General features: G+C 33.3%; 1 protein-coding gene across 1 annotated transcript; it reads right to left on the bottom strand.

Annotated features, from left to right (window-relative positions):
• Positions 1–7,555: 7,555 nt before the first annotated feature.
• Positions 7,556–19,271, bottom strand: LOC111696414 (histidine-rich protein PFHRP-II-like). The gene is made up of 2 exons (XM_023466010.1): positions 19,247–19,271; positions 7,556–8,517 (listed from the first exon to the last, which is right to left on the bottom strand). Exons 1-2 carry the CDS (start codon positions 19,269–19,271, stop codon positions 7,556–7,558), a joined length of 987 nt encoding a protein of 328 aa, XP_023321778.1.
• Positions 19,272–20,230: the final 959 nt, after the last annotated feature.

Here is a 20,230-nt window from a genome sequence, read left to right as displayed (position 1 = left end):
AATACGGTCTATCAGTGGAACTTTGCACTTTTATACCACCTACATCCTGCAAGCCAAAAAGTTAAAAAAATTTTAGTCCGAAAATAATTAATGTCGACATTTATCCAGGAAGATTTTTTCAACATTAACGGTCCATAAACCTTCCCCATGGGGTCATGCGAGCTGTTATAAAAATTTGGGCTCGATCGGTTTAGCAGTTTTTGCGTTTATTGGACACAAACAAACAGAAAGACAGACAAGCAAAGTTTATGTAAATATGTATAGCATTAACTTCAAGCTTTTATGAATCAGAAGCAAAAAAATTGTTTTCGCGTTGTTCAATCACTATTGCAGATTTTTCTGATTTTAATTCCCTAATTCCAAAATACGAAAAATTCGAAATTCGGCTATTAATGTAAATTGCATAGCACTAAAAGTTTGTTGATTTCTAAGTAAAAACTCTGGAATAGGAAGATGACTTTATAGGAATACTTAAATGTATTTTATGTTGTTACAAAGCTAGTAGCTTTTTTATACATAATTCTTAAATCACTAATTCAGTGAAATGTATCTGTTTACAATGCACAATTGTTGTGTCTCATGCTTATTGAACTTTTTATGGTCAAAACTGGATTCTTAAAGTCGTCTTTCTAATTCAGAGTTTTCTGGTTATCACTATATGTAATCAACCACCTTCATATTTCTATTTTCTCAATTTCTCAATTACAATGTCGCAACGTCATACCAGTAATCTCCTAGTTTGAAATTGTAAATGCATATTTACTAATTTAGTCTAGCGTGCAATGCCAAATTAAGCAACAGCAATAACAACATATTCTGCAGGAGGCAAGGTCAAAACATAGAATTCTGTTAAAACAATGCACAAGATGGTCAGTATGAATGGACCAGAAGAATGTGTCCCTTTTTTTGACATTATTTTACATTTACAGTTGTTTACATAGATATTCTCTATCCTAATTCCTACTGTACCCCAAGCTACGTCACCGTTAGAAAAAAAAACATTTTATTCAAAATTACGAAAATTTAAAAACTTCCAAATGCATATTGTGTGTCTCAAAAAGAAATATTCTACCCTGGACTGACCAAGCTGGGCTAGATGCAATGATGCAATAGGTTTCTTCAATTTTAATTTTATCACGTTTTGGTCTGAACACTTTACTTTCTTAAGCGAATTTCGAATTATTAATTGTAATAAACTATAAAAAGGAATTTATTTAATGGTTCATTGGCAATCTTGCTAAGCTTCAATAAAATCTGTTATAGAACTGATTAAACCTACAATACAATCTGTTATAGAACTGATTAACCTTTCAATAAAATCGTTATAGAGCTGATTAACCTTTCAATAAAATCTGTTATAGAGCTGATTAACCTTTCAATAAAATCTGTTATAGAGCTGATTAACCTTTCAATAAAATCTGTTATAGAGCTGATTAACCCTTCGATAAAATCTGTTATAGAGCTGATTAACCCTTCAATAAAATCTGTTAGAGCTGATTAACCCTTCAATAAAATCCGTTATAGAGCTGATTAACCCTGAAATAAAATATGTTATAGAGCTGAATAAAAAATCATTTGCTCAAATATATTTTACTTTAAAGATAATTTTACTATAATACCACTCCTATATAATATCTTTATTATTGTCTTTGGTATTAAACAACTTAACAAATGGAAGAGAACACTCCAAACTATTTACCAACTGTCATGTTTCGTGGGACACCCTGTAGTTAGATTCGTTTAACAGAAACTTTTAACATTTTTAGACTTTTAAAAGGTTTTGCGACAATTTGAGAAGGTTCCAACGATTTAAAATTGTATTCTGTATAAGTTTGTTTGTATCAAACATGCAAATTTAGTATCCTATGTAAAACTATAAGGCAAAAACTATCGTTTTAAATATTCTTCTGGAGTAACAAATATGCATGTTTGAAAAAAGCAAACTTCTATAAAATAAAGTTTTAAAATGTTGGAACCTTCTCGTATTGTCGTAAAACCTTTTAAAATTCTAGAAATAAAAAAAGTTTCTGTAAAACAAACCTAGCTATAATTACCCATCCCTATTTGTATGTTATGAACTGGTTAAACCTCTCATGAAATCTGGTTTAAACTAAGTAAACCTGTGTATTTGTTATGTACTGATTAAACTTATCTTGAAATCTGGTTTGAACTAAGTAAACCTGTGTATTTTTTATGTACCGATTAAACTTATCTTGAAATCTGGTTTAAACTAAGTAAACCTTTGTGTATTTGTTATGTACTGATTAAAGTTATCTTGAAATCTGGTTTAAACTAAGAAAACCTTTGTGTATTTGTTATGTACTGATTAAACTTATCTTGAAATCTGGTTTAAACTAAGTAAACCTTTGTGTATGTTATGTACTGATTAAACTTATCTTGAAATCTGGTTTAAACTAAGTAGACCTGTGTATTTGTTATGTACTGACTAAACTTTTCTTGAAATCTGGTTTAAACTAAGTAAACCATTGTGTATGTTATGTACTGATTAAACTTATCTTGAAATCTGGTTTAAACTAAGTAAACCTGTGCGTATGTTATCTACTGATTAAACCTCTCTTGAAATCTGGTTTAATTAAGTGAACCCATGTGTGTATGCTATGTACTGATTAAACTTCCCATAAAATCTGGTTTAAAATAAGTAAACCTACGTGTAAAATGAACTATATATGTTAAACCTCTCATGATATCTGGTTTTAACTAAGTAGTAAGTATAAACCTGTGTGTATGTTATGAACTAGTTAAACCTCTCTATAAATCTGGTTTTAACTAAGTATAAATCTGTGTGTATATTATGAACAGGTTAAACCTCTCATGAAATCTGGTTTAAACTAAGTAGTAAGTATAAACCTGCTTGTATGTTATGAACTAGTTAAACCTCTCTATAAATCTGGTTTAAACTAAGTATAAACCTGTGTGTATGTTATGAACAGGTTAAACCTCTCTATAAATCTGGTTTAAACTAAGTATAAACCTGTGTGTATGTTATGAACTAGTTAAACCTCTCATGAAATCTAGTTTATTCTAGTTTAATCTGGATAATTCTGGTTTGTTCCTGCGTTTGTCAGATGATTGCTATATGTCTGAAAAAAGTCAGAATTAAAATAAAATTTAGATACAATTTTTTATCCTTCTATAATGCGTATCTTTTTTATACACAGAGGCTTTTTAATGATAAAATGATACCAAAAGAAGGTACTATGACTTTTTAGCTTTCTAAAATTAAAAGTATTTTCGTATAATAATTCATAATTTCAACAGGACGACATCCCTATCTCTACCAATCAAGAAAATGGTATGTTTGATGGAACACCCTGTATCTACTCCTTTGTTGCTTATTAAATAATCTATAGTATATATGATGATATGAATTCTAGACTGACGTCTAGCTTAATTCTTCATTTTCCCACGCTTTACGCCTCATGACAATGCATGACCACACTGTAACTAAGCAGTATTAATATCGATGCTGTATCTTTTGACCTACGCACATTCGCTACACTACACCTCTGATCTATGCATCATCCGGTATACTACACTTCCGACCTACTAGCGCGTGATTTAAGAGTTGCTAGTTTGACATGATGCCGCAGAGCCCGGAGAGGGTAAAAAAACATATAAAAAATACCTAAATTATAAAACACCCGAATTCAAAACACCTAAAATTCAAGACACCTTAATTTCAAAAGGCCTAAATGTCAAAACACACAAAGCGTCAGAACACAAATTATTTTCAAAACACTCAAAGATACAATACACCTTAATTTAATTTACGAGTAAAAACTAGGAAGACGACATTCAAGCAATTTGTTTTATTGTTATAAAGTAAAAATCAACTGTGTTTTTGGTAGTTACTTAACCATTTCTCCAAGTGTTCTTATAAAATTGTGGAATTGAAAGACTACATTTATGTCTGCAAAGCATGTATAATCATATGGTAGGGCGAACCACGTCAGTTATATCTCCCTTCTATTCCTTACTCCCTGAGTACTATTCACTGGAAGCTAAGTTTTCTCGATGAAGGTCAACCTACTTAATGTGGTTCTCACCGAGATATATAATAAAAATTTGAGCCAAATCGGTCAAAGGATCATACCACTTATGCTTGGACATAAAAATTTACATTTTTAAGTTTTATAAAGAGAAGTGCTGTGCTGTTGAGCACAAGCCTATCGGATTAGATTGAATCAGATGAGTTTGAGGATGAGTCAACCCTAAGATTTGCATTTTTTCATGTCAAACTAATGTAAATTTTCTCAATCATAACTTATGTCATTAAAGATCTATGGATATGATAAAAATTGATTTTGCAATATGTATCCGGATAAGTTTGCAATATGTATCTGGATAAATTTGCAAGATATATCCAGATAAATTTGCAAGATGTATCCAGATAAGTCTGCAATATGTATCTGGATAAATTTGCAATATGTATCCGAATATATTTGCAAAATGTATCCGGATAAATTTGCAATATGTATCCGGATAAATTTGCAAGATATATCCAGATAAATTTGCAAGATGTATCCAGATAAGTCTGCAATATGTATCTGGATAAATTTGCAATATGTATCCGGATAAATTTGCAAAATGTATCTGGATAAATTTGCAATATGTATCCGGATAAATTTGCAATATGTATCCGGATAAATTTGCAATATGTATCCGGTTAAATTTGCTTGTTTCATACTCGTGCATAAAATCAAAACTATAGAGCATCTACGTTGTCGGAGTAAGTTAACTTAAACTTTGCCTTCTCTTCTGTCTATTTTACAATTGAAAAGAATGCTCGATAGTTGTTTGGAACAAATCAGGAACGATCTCTTTAATAAATTGCTAAATATTTGTCAAACTACAAAAATCTTTGATCCCCTCATCGTTTCTGGAAAGTTGGTGGGTTGTGGTTAATTATACTCTCTGACTGTATAGAAAGGGACTGTAAGCGAAATTACAAGTGACCCTCTATGGAAAGATGGAAATGCCCGAGTTGCGTGAGGTAGTATACCCTTGAAAGCTTTGTCTGATTAAGCATGAATTAGGTATCCATGCTTTTGTTTCTCTGCGTCTTGCGCATTTCTTGCTCTTTAAGAAGCAATGGATATGTTATCAGAATTAAAATGTTTCGAGTCAGGAAAACAATTGTATCCTCCACATATTTGATCAGATAAAGGTTTAAAGGGTGCCATTGTTAATCGGGAAATGTCATTTTTGCATGGAAGGTGACTTGAAATTACGCTTACAGTCCCTTTAATTGGTTTTATACACTTTACCTAGCCCTGTCCAATTTTTAGCCTTATCATATCCCATAGCATAGAGTCGCCTGGATATAGTTGGGATAGGATAGTATTAAGATTCATAGCATTTTTCCAATTTTTTAATTTTTCAACGCATACTCATTTTTTGCTAATGTTAAAAAATTGCAAAGGTTCTATGCTGAGACGTTTAAAAATATTAATTATTACAGAAAAAATTATAATTTAACATGATTAATACAGCTTGTGATATTTATACTTAAATTCTTTATATCTAAGCAATCTTAAAAATAAAGCACAGTATTGTTTACCTTGTAAACTGTGGTTTATGAAACTTTTTAAAGTTTTGACTTTAACTCGCTTATCATTCAATTTGCTGTGGTTTTAAAAACACCTACTGCACGTCCTACATAAGTTAGAAGGGTCAATAGTGTTGTAGTTTCTTGCAGTACAATACTAACCATGAAACTGATAGCAATTATTTTCTTAATAACCCTCTGTGGGTCCACACATGCTTTAAAATGCTATGTTTGCGAAAGTCTCAAAGAAAAATGCAGTGATACAGACATTGGAGTAGAGACGGAATGCCCGTCCGGTACAAAGGGCTGTATTATTGCCGAAATTACCGAATTAGGATCTAAACTGTTTTCTCGGATTTGTATTCCCACTGATCAACAGGCTGATATTACCTGCAGAGAAGTGGATACAGATAAATGGAAGGAAAGAGCTTGTGCTTGTTCCGGTGATTTATGTAATAAGAACTGGACTACAGCAGGAGGATCTGGGACTATACTTACTCTACCTCTCCTCCTTACTCTTGTAGTCTTCTATCTATCAGAATAAGAACTGGACTACAGCAGGAGGATCTAGGACTATACTTACTCTACCTCTCCTCCTTACTCTTAAAGTCTTCTATCTATCAGAATAAGAACTGGACTACAGCTGGAGGATCTGGGACTATACTTACTCTACCTCTCCTCCTTACTCTTGTAGTCTTCTATCTCTCAGAATAAGAACTGGACTACAGCTGGAGGATCAGGAACTATACTTACTCTAGCTCTCCTCCTTACTCTGGTAGTCTTCTATCTATCAGAATAAAAACGGGACTACAGCTGGAGGATCAGGAACCATTCCTACTATTCCTCTCCTCTTTACTCTTGTAGTCTTCTATCTATCAGAATAAGAACTGGACTACAGCAGGAGGATCTAGGACTATACTTACTTTACCTCTCCTCCTTACTCTTGTAGTCTTCTATCTCTCAGAATAAGAACTGGACTACAGCAGGAGGATCTAGGACTATACTTACTCTAGCTCTCCTCCTTACTCTAGTAGTCTTCTATCTATCAGAATAAAAACTGGAGGATCTGGGACTATACTTACTCTACCTCTCCTCCTTACTCTTGTAGTCTTCTATCTATCAGAATAAGAACTGGACTACAGCTGGAGGATCAGGAACTATACTTACTCTAGCTCTCCTCCTTACTCTAGTAGTCTTCTATCTATCAGAATAAAAATGGGACTACAGCTGGAGGATCAGGAACTATACTTACTATTCCTCTCCTCTTTACTCTTGTAGTCTTCTATCTATCAGAATAAGAACTGGACTACAGCAGGAGGATCTAGGACTATACTTACTCTACCTCTCCTCCTTACTCTTGTAGTCTTCTATCTATCAGAATAAAAACTGGAGGATCTGGGACTATACTTACTCTACCTCTCCTCCTTACTCTTGTAGTCTACTATCTCTCTGAATAAGAACGGGACTACAGCTGGAGGATCAGGAACCATACTTACTATTCATCTCCTCTTTACTCTTGTAGTCTTCTATCTATCAGAATAAGAACTGGACTACAGCAGGAAGATCTGGGACTATACTTACTTTACCTCTCCTCCTTACTCTTGTTTTCTTCTATCACTCAGAATAAGAACTGGACTACAGCAGAAGGATCCGGGACTTTACTAACTATACCTCTCCTCCTTACTCTTGCAGTCTTCTATCTATCAGAATAAGAACTAGACTACAGCTGGAGGATCAGGAACTATACTTACTCTAGCTCTCCTCCTTACTCTGATCGTGTAGTCTTCTATCACTCAGAATAAGAACTAGACTACAGCTGGAGGATCAGGAACTATACTTACTCTAGCTCTCCTCCTTACTCTGATCGTGTAGTCTTCTATCTCTCAGATTATATTCTGTAAAAGTTCAATATAGCGCAACATTACTTATTTTTTCTTAGCAATATTGCAAAGATATTTGTAAAATATATATGTTAAGATTTAGTTATTAAACCATGGGTGTATGTTCCTCCAGGGTGTGTGTATGTTCGTCTTGGGAGTGTGTATGTTCGTCAAGGGAGTGTGTATGTTCGTCTAGGGAGTGTGTATGTTTGTCCAGGGAGTGTGTATGTTCGTCTAGGGAGTGTGTATGTTCGTCCAGGGAGTGTTTATGTTCGTCCAAGGAGTGTATATGTTCGTCAAGGGAGTGTGTATGTGCGTCAGAGGAGTGTGTATTTTCGTCAAGGGAGTGTGTATGTTCGTCTAGGGAGTGTGTATGTTCGTCAAGGGAGTGTGTATGTTCGTCAAGGGAGTGTGTATGTTCGTCTAGGGAGTGTGTATGTTCGTCCAGGGAGTGTGTATGTTCGTCCAGGGAGTGTGTATGTTCGTCAAGGGAGTTTGCATGTTCGTCAAGGGAGTGTGCATGTTCGTCAAGGGAGTGTGTATGTTCGTCTAGTAAGTGTGCATGTTCGTCTAGGGAGTGTGTATGTTCGTCAAGGGAGTGTGCATGTTCGTCTAGTAAGTGTGCATGTTCGTCTAGGGAGTGTGTATGTTCGTCTAGGGAGTGTGTATGTTCGTCCAGGAAGTGTTTATGTTCGTCAAGGCAGTGTGTATGTTCGTCTAGGGAGTGTGTATATTCGTCCAGGGAGTGTGTATGTTCGTCTAGGGAGTGTGTATGTTCGTCCAGGGAGTGTGTATGTTCGTCCAGGGAGTGTATATGTTCGTCAAGGGAGTGTGTATGTTCGTCAAGGGAGTGTGTATGTTCGTCCAGGGAGTGTGTATGTTCGTCCAGGGAGTGTGTATGTTCGTCCAGGAAGTGTGTATGTTCGTCAAGGGAATGTGTATGTTCGTCTAGGGAGTGTGTATGTTCGTCAAGGGAGGTGTATTCCAGGGAGTGTGTATGTTCGTCAATGGAGTGTGCATGTTCGTCTAGTAAGTGTGCATGTTCGTCTAGGGAGTGTGTATGTTCGTCTAGGGAGTGTGTATGTTCGTCAAGGGAGTGTGTATGTATGTTCTTCCAGGGGGTGTGTATGTATGTTCGTTTAGGGAGTGTGTATGTTCGTCATGGGAGGTGTATGTTCGTCTAGGGAGTGTATCTGTCTAGTATGTATAAATCAGAGCCGTACACAGAATCAGATCAGTGAAATCTATGATTTCTAGAGGGGGTTTCAGGACCCAATGTCTAAATGTCGTCTTACAAAAAGCTTTTCTTCATTTTTTTAAAAGGCAGCTCACTGATCTGTCTTTTCTGTTCGGCCTCATGCAAAATAGATAGGGTTTCCAGGGGCGTTTAGAGAGAGGGGGGGGGGATTTTTTTTGGCTAGGCCCCCTTGTGAATGTTCAAAAAAAATTGGTACAAACTGTTTAATGTTTTATTATTTAGAGCGTCCCATATCAATTGTGTCTCCAAGCTTTTACGCCAAAATAAGCACATAATACTTGAAAAAATCTAGTATTTTCTGCAAATTTTTATATTTTTTAAGGTATTTAACAAATACTTTAGATGGACTGTTCGCTGTGATAGGTGATACAGGGTGTCCCAAAAAAACATGGGAATTCAGTGACGAATTCGATATCGTCTTTGTTATGAATTAGCATTGTAACACCTAATTTCAAAAGCCATAATATTATTATGTCTGCGAGAGTTTATTTATGAAAACGGTAAAAGACTGTAAATATGTCTCTGCAAGATGAACAGTGAAGACGGACAAGTTTACTCTGTTTGTATACTGCAATTTTCTTGTTTTACTAAGTACACCCGTATGCAGTCAAAACATAAACAAACAAAATGTGAACAAAGCAGACGAAACTCTTACAGATTACAAATTCCTCAGTCTAGGTATCACTTTACTAAATTAAAGAATTATTTAAAAAGACGATATCGAATTCGTCACTGAATTCCCATGTTTATTGGGACACCCTGTATTTAAAATCTTACTGTATAAATTTGTATTGCAATTTATATTTTATCATTCAAGTATACCGTAGAGATTCCTAATACATTATCTCCATTGGCTCCTGCTATTAGACTATCTTAGATTTTACCGAAGTCTCAGTAATTGTAAGAAAAAATAGCCATGCAATAAAGGAAACAGTTTTAAGAGCTCCATACAATTACTTAATTAGAAAGTTAAATATTTGCACCATTTCGTTATCAGCAGGTTTGGAAAACGACATTTTATAAATTCTGTTGGTTTAAATTGTAGAGAAGTTTAATACAGAAGACGACAAATAAAAAATGATTTAGTAAAGTTTTACAATTGTGAACTTGAAATATTGTATTTAGAAGAATATGATACAGTCGTCGTAGTTCATATCAATACAATAAAGACAATTATTTTCTTTTCAATTTTAATTTCTTCCTAGCTTTCAAAGAGTATGGATGCACATGCATAAACATTGAAATAAAAAGAAGAAGCTGTCAATTAACAGCTTCTCTTTGTTTACTTGTAAACTTTTAATCTGAAAAAAGCTTTTCTATAACCTAGCTTTCAAAGAGTATGGATGCACATAAACATTGAAATAAAAAGAAGAAGCTGTCAATTAACAGCTTAACTCTTTGTTTACTTGTAAACTTTTAATCTGAAAAAAGCTTGTGCGAAATCAAAACTTAAAATAGTAAAACATTTTTTTGTGTTTTCTTTTTTCTCAGTCAGTGAAACGTTGTTGTTTTATTGTATGTCTGAGCATAACTAAAGAAAACATCCTTCTTTTCCTTTCTAAAAATGTTTTATATCTTATTGTGATTTCTCTGCAAAAAACCGTAATTAACAGAATCCAAACCCCTTTGAACTTTAAAAGTATATTGTGTATCATTTTTATTGTTTATAATATGTTTTCAAAAATAAACCATTTAAGAGGAAAGATTTAATTCATTTTTGGGGAAAAATAAGTTTAGCAGTTTACATTAAAAGGAATCATTATCATCAGCGGCGTAAATAAGGGGGGTTATCGGGGTTACTTACCCCCCCCCTAGAATCTTGGGGACTCAAATATCCTGTTTAGTAACTTGATCTCCATTCTCCATGTCCATGATTACCATCAATTATTGGGAAAATGTTAAAAAAATGTTGGCGCTTCGCGCAGATAATCTTACTCAATCAACTTTATTAAAGTAACATAGATAAATTTTACCCAAAAATAGAGTTCTTTAATGCAGTAGCGTACTTCCACTATATGCCAAATTAAGTATGAAGCTCTTCCGGGGGGGGGATAAAATGTTAAAAGATCAAGATTATTAGGAATTAAAATTTAAAAAGTAAGACATTTATCTTTAACTATAGTGAAATATAAACAAAGACAATATTTTTTCAAAGTTTTGCAGAGTAGCTTTTCTAAAGATTTAAAAAAGTTACATCTTTTTCCTCTTAGAGTGAAACTATTTTTCATGTTACTTAAAATAAATTAAGTTTTTTTACAGATCTTTGTAGTTAATGTAAAATGAATGACTATAATGAAGGATATAAAACAAGGTGAAAGCTGAAAGGTAGGAAATGAAGCCTTTATTTGATGGAGTTTGTATTTGCCAGAAATGAGTGGAAAATACAAATCAAACCCAACTTAAACCAATAATTTGATATACATCATGATATTTTTCTAGGCGGGGGGGGTAAAAAAATTCAAGGGGGGGTAAAAAAAAATTCCGCGCGCTTCGCGCGCCACATTTCCCCCCCCCTCTACAGAATCCTTAATTACGCCCCTTATTATCATTTTAATTTAATACTTAAATATAAAGACCTTTATAGTACAGGGTGTCCCACGACAAAATTAGACCGCGTCAATGGGTCTAAATTACAATTTGGGGGACAAATCAGAAAATTTAAGAAGAATGAATCATTTAAAAAAATTTAATAAGGCTAATAGAAATTTTTATTTGCAAAAATGCTAGATTTTTTGAGTATTATGTGCGTATTTTTGCGTTAAAAATTGGAGATAATCTAATATGATATGGGACGCTCCGTATATTTTTTGCATAACGTGGCCGGATTTTTGAAAAACGTATTTTCAGGTATTTAGGTTTTCAGGTTTTCAGGTTTTCAGGTTTTCAGGTTTTCAGGTTTTCAGGTTTTCAGGTTTTTAGGTTTTCAGGTTTTCAGGTTTTCAGGTTTTCAGGTTTTCAGGTTTTCAGGGAACTATTCACCATTTGTAAACGGAATAAATGCCGGAAGACATAGATGTTGTGGCATTGAAGAAAGAACGGTTGTGGCTTATGGCTGCCGAAAGACAAAAAAGGTAATATTTGGCATGGAAGGGGAAAATGTTTTGGCTTACAACCACCTGCCTTCCCACGCTCTCAATATAAAGTCGTTTTCTTTATTTCTAGGTGCGCCATGGCCTTTGTATAATTTGGTCTAAATTTGTTCCAAGGAGTTTGTTCTCATCAGGCGTTCAGGCCTCTCTCATCTTCTCCCCAAAACCTACCCCCTTCCCGATCCTATGGTTAACCATGCATTTGGTTAGTTAGCTCTTGTTGTGTGTAGATATTTTAATTACTAAATAATAACCAAAATTTATTTAAAATAAAGGAATTGAGTCTTTTGTCGCAAACTCAAATTTTGTAATCCCTATCTATGAAACCTTACGGTTTATATATATTTCAAAACTTAGATTAATTGATTTACCAACATTTTTAGTTTTAGATATTTAAGTTTATTTTTACATCATTTGGTATGGGTTGCAAGCTCTTCATTGGAGGTCCCGGATTTTTATTTGAAACCCCCAACCTTATCATCAGGGACTCCAAGCTTATCATCAATTAAAATTTAAGGTCTCCAATGAAGTTCGTGGGGACTCCAATAAAGAGATTGAGGTCTACGTGGATAAGCTTGGGGTCTCCAATCAAAACATTTTAATACATTTCAATAGGTTGAATATACATTTCAATAGGTTGAATATACATTTCAATAGGTTGAATACATTTTAATAGGTTGAATACATTTCAATAGGTTGAATACATTTCAATAGGTGGAATACATTTCAATAGGTTGAATATACATTTCAATAGGTTGAATACATTTTAATAGGTTGAATACATTTCAATAGGTTGAATACATTTCAATAGGTGGAATACATTTTAAAAGGTTGAATACATTTCAATAGGTGGAATACATTTCAATAGGTTGAATACATTTCAAAAGGTTGAATACATTTCATTAGGTGGAATACATTTTAATAGGTTGAATACATTTCAATAGGTGGAATACATTTTAATAGGTTGAATACATTTCAATAGGTTGAACACATTTCAATAGGTAGAATACAATTCAATAGGGCGAACGAATACATTTCAATAGGTTGAATACATTTCAATAGGTTGAATACAATTCAATAGGGCGAATACATTTCAATAGGTTGAATACATTTCAATAGGTAAAATACATTTCAATAGGGTGAAAGCATTTTAATAGGTTGAATACATTTCAAAAGGGTAGAATACATTTCAATAGGTCGAATACACTTTATTAGGTTGAATACATTTCAATAGGGCGAATACATTTTAATAGGTTGAATACATTTCAAAAGGGTAGAATACATTTCAATAGGTCGAATACACTTTATTAGGTTTATGTTATAAAGCAATTTTTTCTTAAATAAAATAGGTTTTTGAATACTGCACAATTGTTTTGTTTCCCGTTAATTAAACTATTTAAAATTAAAATTTGATTCTACTGATCGTTCTTCTATTCCACAGTTTTATGGGTCCCCCTGTATTTGAACAAACATCAATGTTTGCACGGATCTGTAGTGTAGAGTAGTTATGTTTTCTCCCTGTATAAGTTTGCGAATAAATTGCACACTATTCTGCAAAGTTCACTGAACTCGGAGAGACGTCCTTGCAGATTCTTTGCTAACCTAGCTGCTGGGGGAAATACAGGGAATGAAACGGATTAAATTGGTGAAGGTGGGGCGGGCGAATTTTATAAGATTAAAGCAAATGTCATTGTAATTTTCAGCAGAAATTGCAATGTCCGATTTACAACAGTACCCGAAAAAACTCTGTCTGATTAAGAATTAATGAGATATCCATGTTTTCAAAATTAAACAATTTTAAAGCAAGAAAAAGGAAGATTTTATTGATATATTTATATTGATCAGATAGAGAATAGAGAAGAGAAAAGATATAGTAGAGAATTCAGGTTTGGTTTTTACAGATAGAAATGTAAAGAAGAGAAAGTGGAATTGATTCAATGCAGGAATAAGAAATTGGTGCTTAAATAATTTATTTTAAATTATATTATTAATTCTCTCAAGGCCACTGATATCATTCCCATCATGACTCGCTTCATTTTCAAAGATATCCTTTATTTTGGCCTTTTCCTTTTATGAAAAGTTCGAATTATGGAGGGGGTGGGGGGGGTAATGGCCACACGAATCCAAAAATGTACAATATAAAAGAGAGGATGGAATGGGAAACGCATTTGGGAAAGGAAAGGTAGAAAGAGGTTTGGGAAAAGGTGAGTAGAGAGAACTTGGTAAATGGAAATTAAGACACAATAGGGATGGGGGAAACATTATACAGGGTTACCCACAAAGGATGATTCTTCAGAGACAGTTATACTTTTTGAAGTTTTCTTTAAACTTGTTCTTTTCTTTGCTAATCATTCATTGGATCTCTTAAACTATTCACTAAAGAGTCAAAACAAAAACCATATTTAATTTTCAGATCGTTATATTTTGGAAACTTCAGGTCGTCCTTGCATTCTCATTCTTTGTGGGTAACCCAGTTATAGGTCAAAGCGGATAATGGTAAAGGGGATAATACCCAAACCTTTAACACGTGTTAGGGGTTTATGAAACAGCGAAAAGAGATTTTCCAATGGGATTTTGGTAATTGGGAGAGAGGAGTGCATGCAGAAAAGAAGAAAATTAAGAAAAAGGAGATAATCGGAGATAAAGGGGGTGAGGGGGGAGGGGGGAGTAGAATTTAAAGAAAGGATAAGCTGGGATTGAAACAATATAAATTAGGATTAGTATAGAAATCTGTGTTTATTTAATCATAAAATAAAAGCAAAATCAAAATCAGTAATGAGAGGAATAACTGCTGAAAAGACCAGAAGAGAAAAGTGAAAAGAAACTACAGTGAGAACCAGAAAAATACGAAGACGACTTTTAGACTTAAGTTATGATTTAAAATAGTCCATGAACAGCAGTGTAAATAGACTATTTCACGTTGAAAACAATTAAACTTAAATATTGAGTTTATATGTCGTCTTTCTATTCAACGGTTTTCTGGTTCTCACTGTATAACATAGATAAAAAGTAATGAGAAAGAGTATAAAAAGGTTTTAAGAAAGAGCAAAATTTGAAAACAAAAAACATTTTTAAAAAAGCTTTTACATCTCATATTTACACGGATTTTAAAATTATTTTTTGGACTTTGAATCTTTTAACTATTAAACTATAAACTATTCTGAAAAGTAAGAATTAGTAAATCAAAAACAATATTTTAAATATTTTTTTATTTTTGAAGTTTAGCTGGTGCTTGGTTTTCATGGATCTGTGTATAAAGTATAAGTTACATTCTTTTCTTTCACAGTTTACAAACTCATGTTTGTTTACATTAGATCGGCTTCCTTTGTTATTGTTGTTACGCAAAAACTAGTTCTTCAGCAGTCCAAAAACCTCACAGCAAAGTGTACGGAAACCCTATCGCCCCCTCCTTCTATTCATTATCTCCTTGGTTCATTTTAAACCAGTCAAAAACCTTTCCGGTCTTGGGGTCATGCGAGATACCACAAATTTGGACCCGATCGGTTCAGCCGTTTTGAAGTTTATTGGACACAAGCAAACAAACAAACAAGCGACAAAAATGTTTGAACGCCAAATATCCGAACTGTGATCTTTAAACTCAACGAGTCGCTGTGCGCGACCGGAAATGAGGAGGGGGGGGGGGGGAAATGCGGCAAAGGTTGCGAAAATACAACAACGATTTTAACCGTAATTTGCTAGATATATTGCATGAGCTGTCTTTGCCCATCATGCTTGATTGATCGATTGATTTTAATTGAATAAAACAAAATGGAATTTCATGCAATAAAAATATCTAGATTTAGATCGGAAAAATTAATTTAATTATTGTAATTAATTTCGATAATGTTTATACAAGGATAAATACTTGAATTTAATTTTAACATGACGATAAATTCTTCTTTTATTTATTGTTTAAATCTAGAACCAAGTTCTGGCTTCTTAATTTTTTAAATTTTTTCATGATTACAAAATTTGAGATTCGCCAATCCTCTTTTTAAAATCCGTGTACACTGTGTAACCAATGTTTTGGGTCTTGTTAAACTGTTCAATTTCTCGGACATCTTTTCTGAATTCCAAAATATGGAAATAATTAGAGTAATATATTTACAAGTGTTTTTGTGTACTGTGTGTTTTATGAATGTTTAGCAGGAAAAAAATAATAAGAAAAATTTGAAATTTGTATTCACAAAATTTAGTGCCGGCTTAAGGGTTGAGTGGGTGTACGCCTACGGCGGCATACGCCCCTCTTGGAAAATGAAAGGGTAGGTCCTTCTCTCTGAATATTTACAGTAGCCCCTTCCTCAAAAAAATTTTTAAGAGGGGGCACCTTATACAACCCCCCTTAAAGAAGTTTTTTAAAATCATAATTTCTCTTTTCTTCTAAAAGAAAAAGCTAAAATGAGGCAGCACACGTTTTTTCTAAAAATGATCAAATTACTTTTATTAAATTCCAGGGAGCAGGGCAGAGAGGATTTTTATTTTAATTATCACTTTCTGGGGAAAAACCGTATTTGATGAAAACTAAGGTTTTTGTTATTTTGAATTATGATTTGTGGTTTATGAAGTCTATCAAGTCTTGGACAAGGTTTGATATAGAAATTCAAATAAAATTCATAGTAATTATTAAAATGATGTAAAATTAAGAAAAGCACATGTTCAATTGTTTCTTATTCTTATATAGAGGTAAATCATTTAACATAAGTCGTTGGCCTAAATTATTCTGAAAGGTTATACAATACACACAGGGGCGTGTGGCAGGTTTATTGGAGGTTATACAATACACACAGGGGCGTGTGGCAGGTTTATTGGAGGTTATACAATACACACAGGGGCGTGTGGCAGGTTTATTGGAGGTTATACAATACACACAGGGGCGTGTGGCAGGTTTATTGGAGGTTATACAATACACACAGGGGCGTGTGGCAGGTTTATTGGAGGNGGGGGGGGGGGCGTAACATTCCATTCCTGTATTACGTCCCTGCAAATGGATTCAATTTTTTGAATTGGGCAATTTTTTTGCCGTTATGAATTGCTATCAAATTTTTCTAACCTTTTGAAGTTACAAAACAAGTTATATCGTTTCTGCTGAAATCGATTGCAATAAGAATTAGTCCAATCAAAACTACTTAACGTTTAGACACCATTTCTAAAAAAAGTTTAAATCAAAAGCATTCAATTAATTCAATGTTAATTAAACCTCCAATATAATCTCAAATAGAATGTAATCAAAACTTTAATGGAATCAAAATTCAACTGCAATTAAAACTTCAATGTATACAAAACTCCAATGTAGTCAAAACTTTAATACAAGATCAAAACTCTATAATGCAATCAAAACTTCAATACAAAAACTCCAATGGAATCAAAACTTTAATACAATCAAAACTCCAATGTAATTAAAACTCCAATGTTATCAAAACTTCAAAACAATAAAAAATCCAATTAGGGTTTCCTCGAAATGACCATTTTTTTGCGCAATATTTGCATAATTTTTGCAGAAATATTTTTTTTGAACTTTGCGCATATTATTTTGCGCATGAAGCGCAATAAGTTTTTTTGTTTTTGCGAAACTTGTTTTTGCGTAATTTGCGCAAAACCGAAAGTATTTCGCAAACCTTAAATTTTTATTCAAAACATGTTACTGCAAATTGACCAAAATTGAAAGTTTCAGCACAGAATCCAACAACTGAAGAATTATTAAAAAATTATAAATTATAATTGGTTACTTTTAGTTACAAAATCTTCAAATTAAGGAACAAAAATTAATAAAGCAGAAGTTAGAAATTGAAAATTAAATTGATGCATAGTTTTTTTAGATGCATTAATCTTTGTGTGGTGTTAAACTTTGATATTTCAAATGAGTTGAATGCATATTATTGAAATATCAAAGGTCTATGTCCAATGAGATAAAGACAACACCGAAAAGTAGTCATCAAAGTGTTCGCCTTTGGTTTTACATGCATCGCCAACTCAAAACTCCTATGAAATCAAAACTTCAATACAATCGAAACTACGATCTCCAACAATCAAGTCTCCAATGCAATCAATACTGCAACGAAATCAAAAAACCAATGTAATCAAAACATCGATGAAATTAAAACTTCAATACAATCAAAACTCCGATGTAATTGAAACTCCGATGTAATTGAAACTCCGATGAAATCAAAACTCCAATTAAATCAAAACTTCAATGAAAACAAAAATTCAAAATAATCAAAACTCCAATGCAATCGAAACTTCAATGGAATCAAAACTTCAATACAATCAAAACTCCAATGAAATCAAAACTTTAATACAATCAAACTCCAATGTAATTAAACTTCAATGGAATTAAAACTCCAATAAATTCGAAACTCCAAAATAATCAAGACTCCACTGTAATCAAAACTTTAATACAATCAAAACTCCAACGCAATCAAAACTTAAATGAAATCAAGACTCCAATAAATTCAAAACTTCCATACAATCAAAACTTCAATATAATTAAAACACAAGAACTTATATTGGGATTTCGGCTGATTGTAAAAACTAAACTGATTATTAAATGTCTAAAGTTAAAGCAGGTTTAAAGCAAATGCCGAAGTGAATTTCAATATAAAATTTATCTCTATGCCAATTAAAAAGTAACCCAACACTCGCCTCAAATCAACCAGAATACAGACAACAACCAAACCAACCCAAACCTATGTCCATCAGACCAACACTAACACATACCAATCCCAACCCAAAACTAACCCAATTCCGACCCAAGTAAACACAATCCCAACCCCAAAAAAAACCCAAATCTCAACCCAAACTAATCCAATCCTAACCAAATTCTAACCCAAACTAACCCACTCCCAACCTAAACTAACTGAATTCCAACCCAAACTAACCCAACTCTAACGCAAAATTTTTTTTTGGAAAATCAAAATCAGATGAGATTATGAACATTGTTTTGATTTACGAAACTTACGTGCAAACAATTGTAATTAGAGATTAGAGACAGTTTTGAGAAATAGGGAGGCAAAGGAAACAATAAGTGGATATTATTAATCGAGCTGAATCTGAATAAATTCAACCTACAGGGTGTCCCACGAACCTTGACAGTTGAAAGACAACTCGAAGTTCCTCTAAGATATTTTAAACTATTTGCGATATTCACTCCCCGTCATGCCAACTTTTACATTTATGGTTCTTAAAATATAATAACAATATTCTCCTTGTCCTGGCATTTTCAAATTTTTTGTGCTGTCAACATTACAGGAAAATTTTATTCATATTTCTATTTATTTAATAAAACCATTAATCTTCAAAATCTGAAGAAAAATCTTCTTATCTCCGGTAATTAAAGGCCACATTTCTTGAATACAAGGACTAGGATTGTTTTGTGATTGTTAATATAAGAATTTTAATTCTAAAATTAAAATTTAAAAAACTGCCGCGAATTATTTTAAAGATCAAAGTTGACCTTCATATCGTCTTGCAACTGTCATGTTTCGTGGGACACCCTGTATCTATTTCCTACTTAGTTGGGTCAATCATGAATATTGCAGACTCACGGGGATATAAGCAAACTTAGGAGAACTTGCATTAAATTGTGCTTGTTTATTTCTTTCTTGTGTGCCAAGATTGGTCTGCGAGATTAATTCTAGAAAGGGGCACGACGCGCCAGGTATTTCTCAAGCACAAAAAGCTTGATAATTTTAAGTACATATTCTGCATTATCCAAATTGCGTATTTTACAGATGATTAAGTATTACAGACAGAATTTACCCAGTTTTTATGTCTCGTCTGGGTGCCTTGAAAATGATTTAGACTGGCAAATTTAAAATTGCAAACACTTTGCAACAGAGGCAAGGCCTTGCAAATCTTTCGTCTGGGCAAGATGCTAGAGGGTACACTCTATACACAAGCCAGCACCCTCCCCCCCTTAATTATTCTGATTCGCCTTGAAAACTAAATTCAATTCCTGTAATTTTCGTTAGTTTGTTTGATTAAGATTGCCCTGACAGCGGCACTGTTAAAGAAGAAATCCAAATATCGAAAATCTAACCAAGGAACAGGATGTTAGGGATATTGTTATTAAATTAAGTGAGATATCCCCAGCAATCAGTTCATAATGTCGGTCAGCATCTTCGTAATTTCAAATACTCTCGCGCGCTGGTTCGATTTTACGAACAATATGATAGGTTTTAACTATGTGGTTCGTAGATTCTAAACATTGAAAAGCTTGAGCAAAATATTTACAAAATGATATAGAAATATTAGTTTGATTTCAAAATAGTTCCAGAAATCGCTTTTGGAAACTTATAAATTGTTGCGTATTTATCTTGAAATACTTGAGCGCATATTTTAGATTTAAATTATATGTTCACGACTTTTATATTTAGCTTGTGTGCAATGCAGATAACCTACGGAGGTAGGATCATCATTATAAATCCGTCCATTTACA

The sequence above is a fragment of the Eurytemora carolleeae genome, unplaced genomic scaffold, assembly GCF_000591075.1.
Source record: "Eurytemora carolleeae unplaced genomic scaffold, Eaff_2.0 scaffold6, whole genome shotgun sequence".
Classification (NCBI taxonomy): domain Eukaryota; kingdom Metazoa; phylum Arthropoda; class Copepoda; order Calanoida; family Temoridae; genus Eurytemora; species Eurytemora carolleeae.
Note: the sequence above shows the minus strand (reverse complement) of the source record. Positions and strands in the feature narration are given on the sequence as shown.

Coding starts and splice junctions, on each gene's coding strand:
- LOC111696414 (XM_023466010.1), bottom strand. CDS start 19,271: ATGACAGTTGCAAGACGATATGAAG. Junction 8,518..19,246: donor AGTTGCAAGACGATATGAAG/GTCAACTTTGAT, acceptor CACACTCCCTAG/ACGAACATACACACTCCCTA.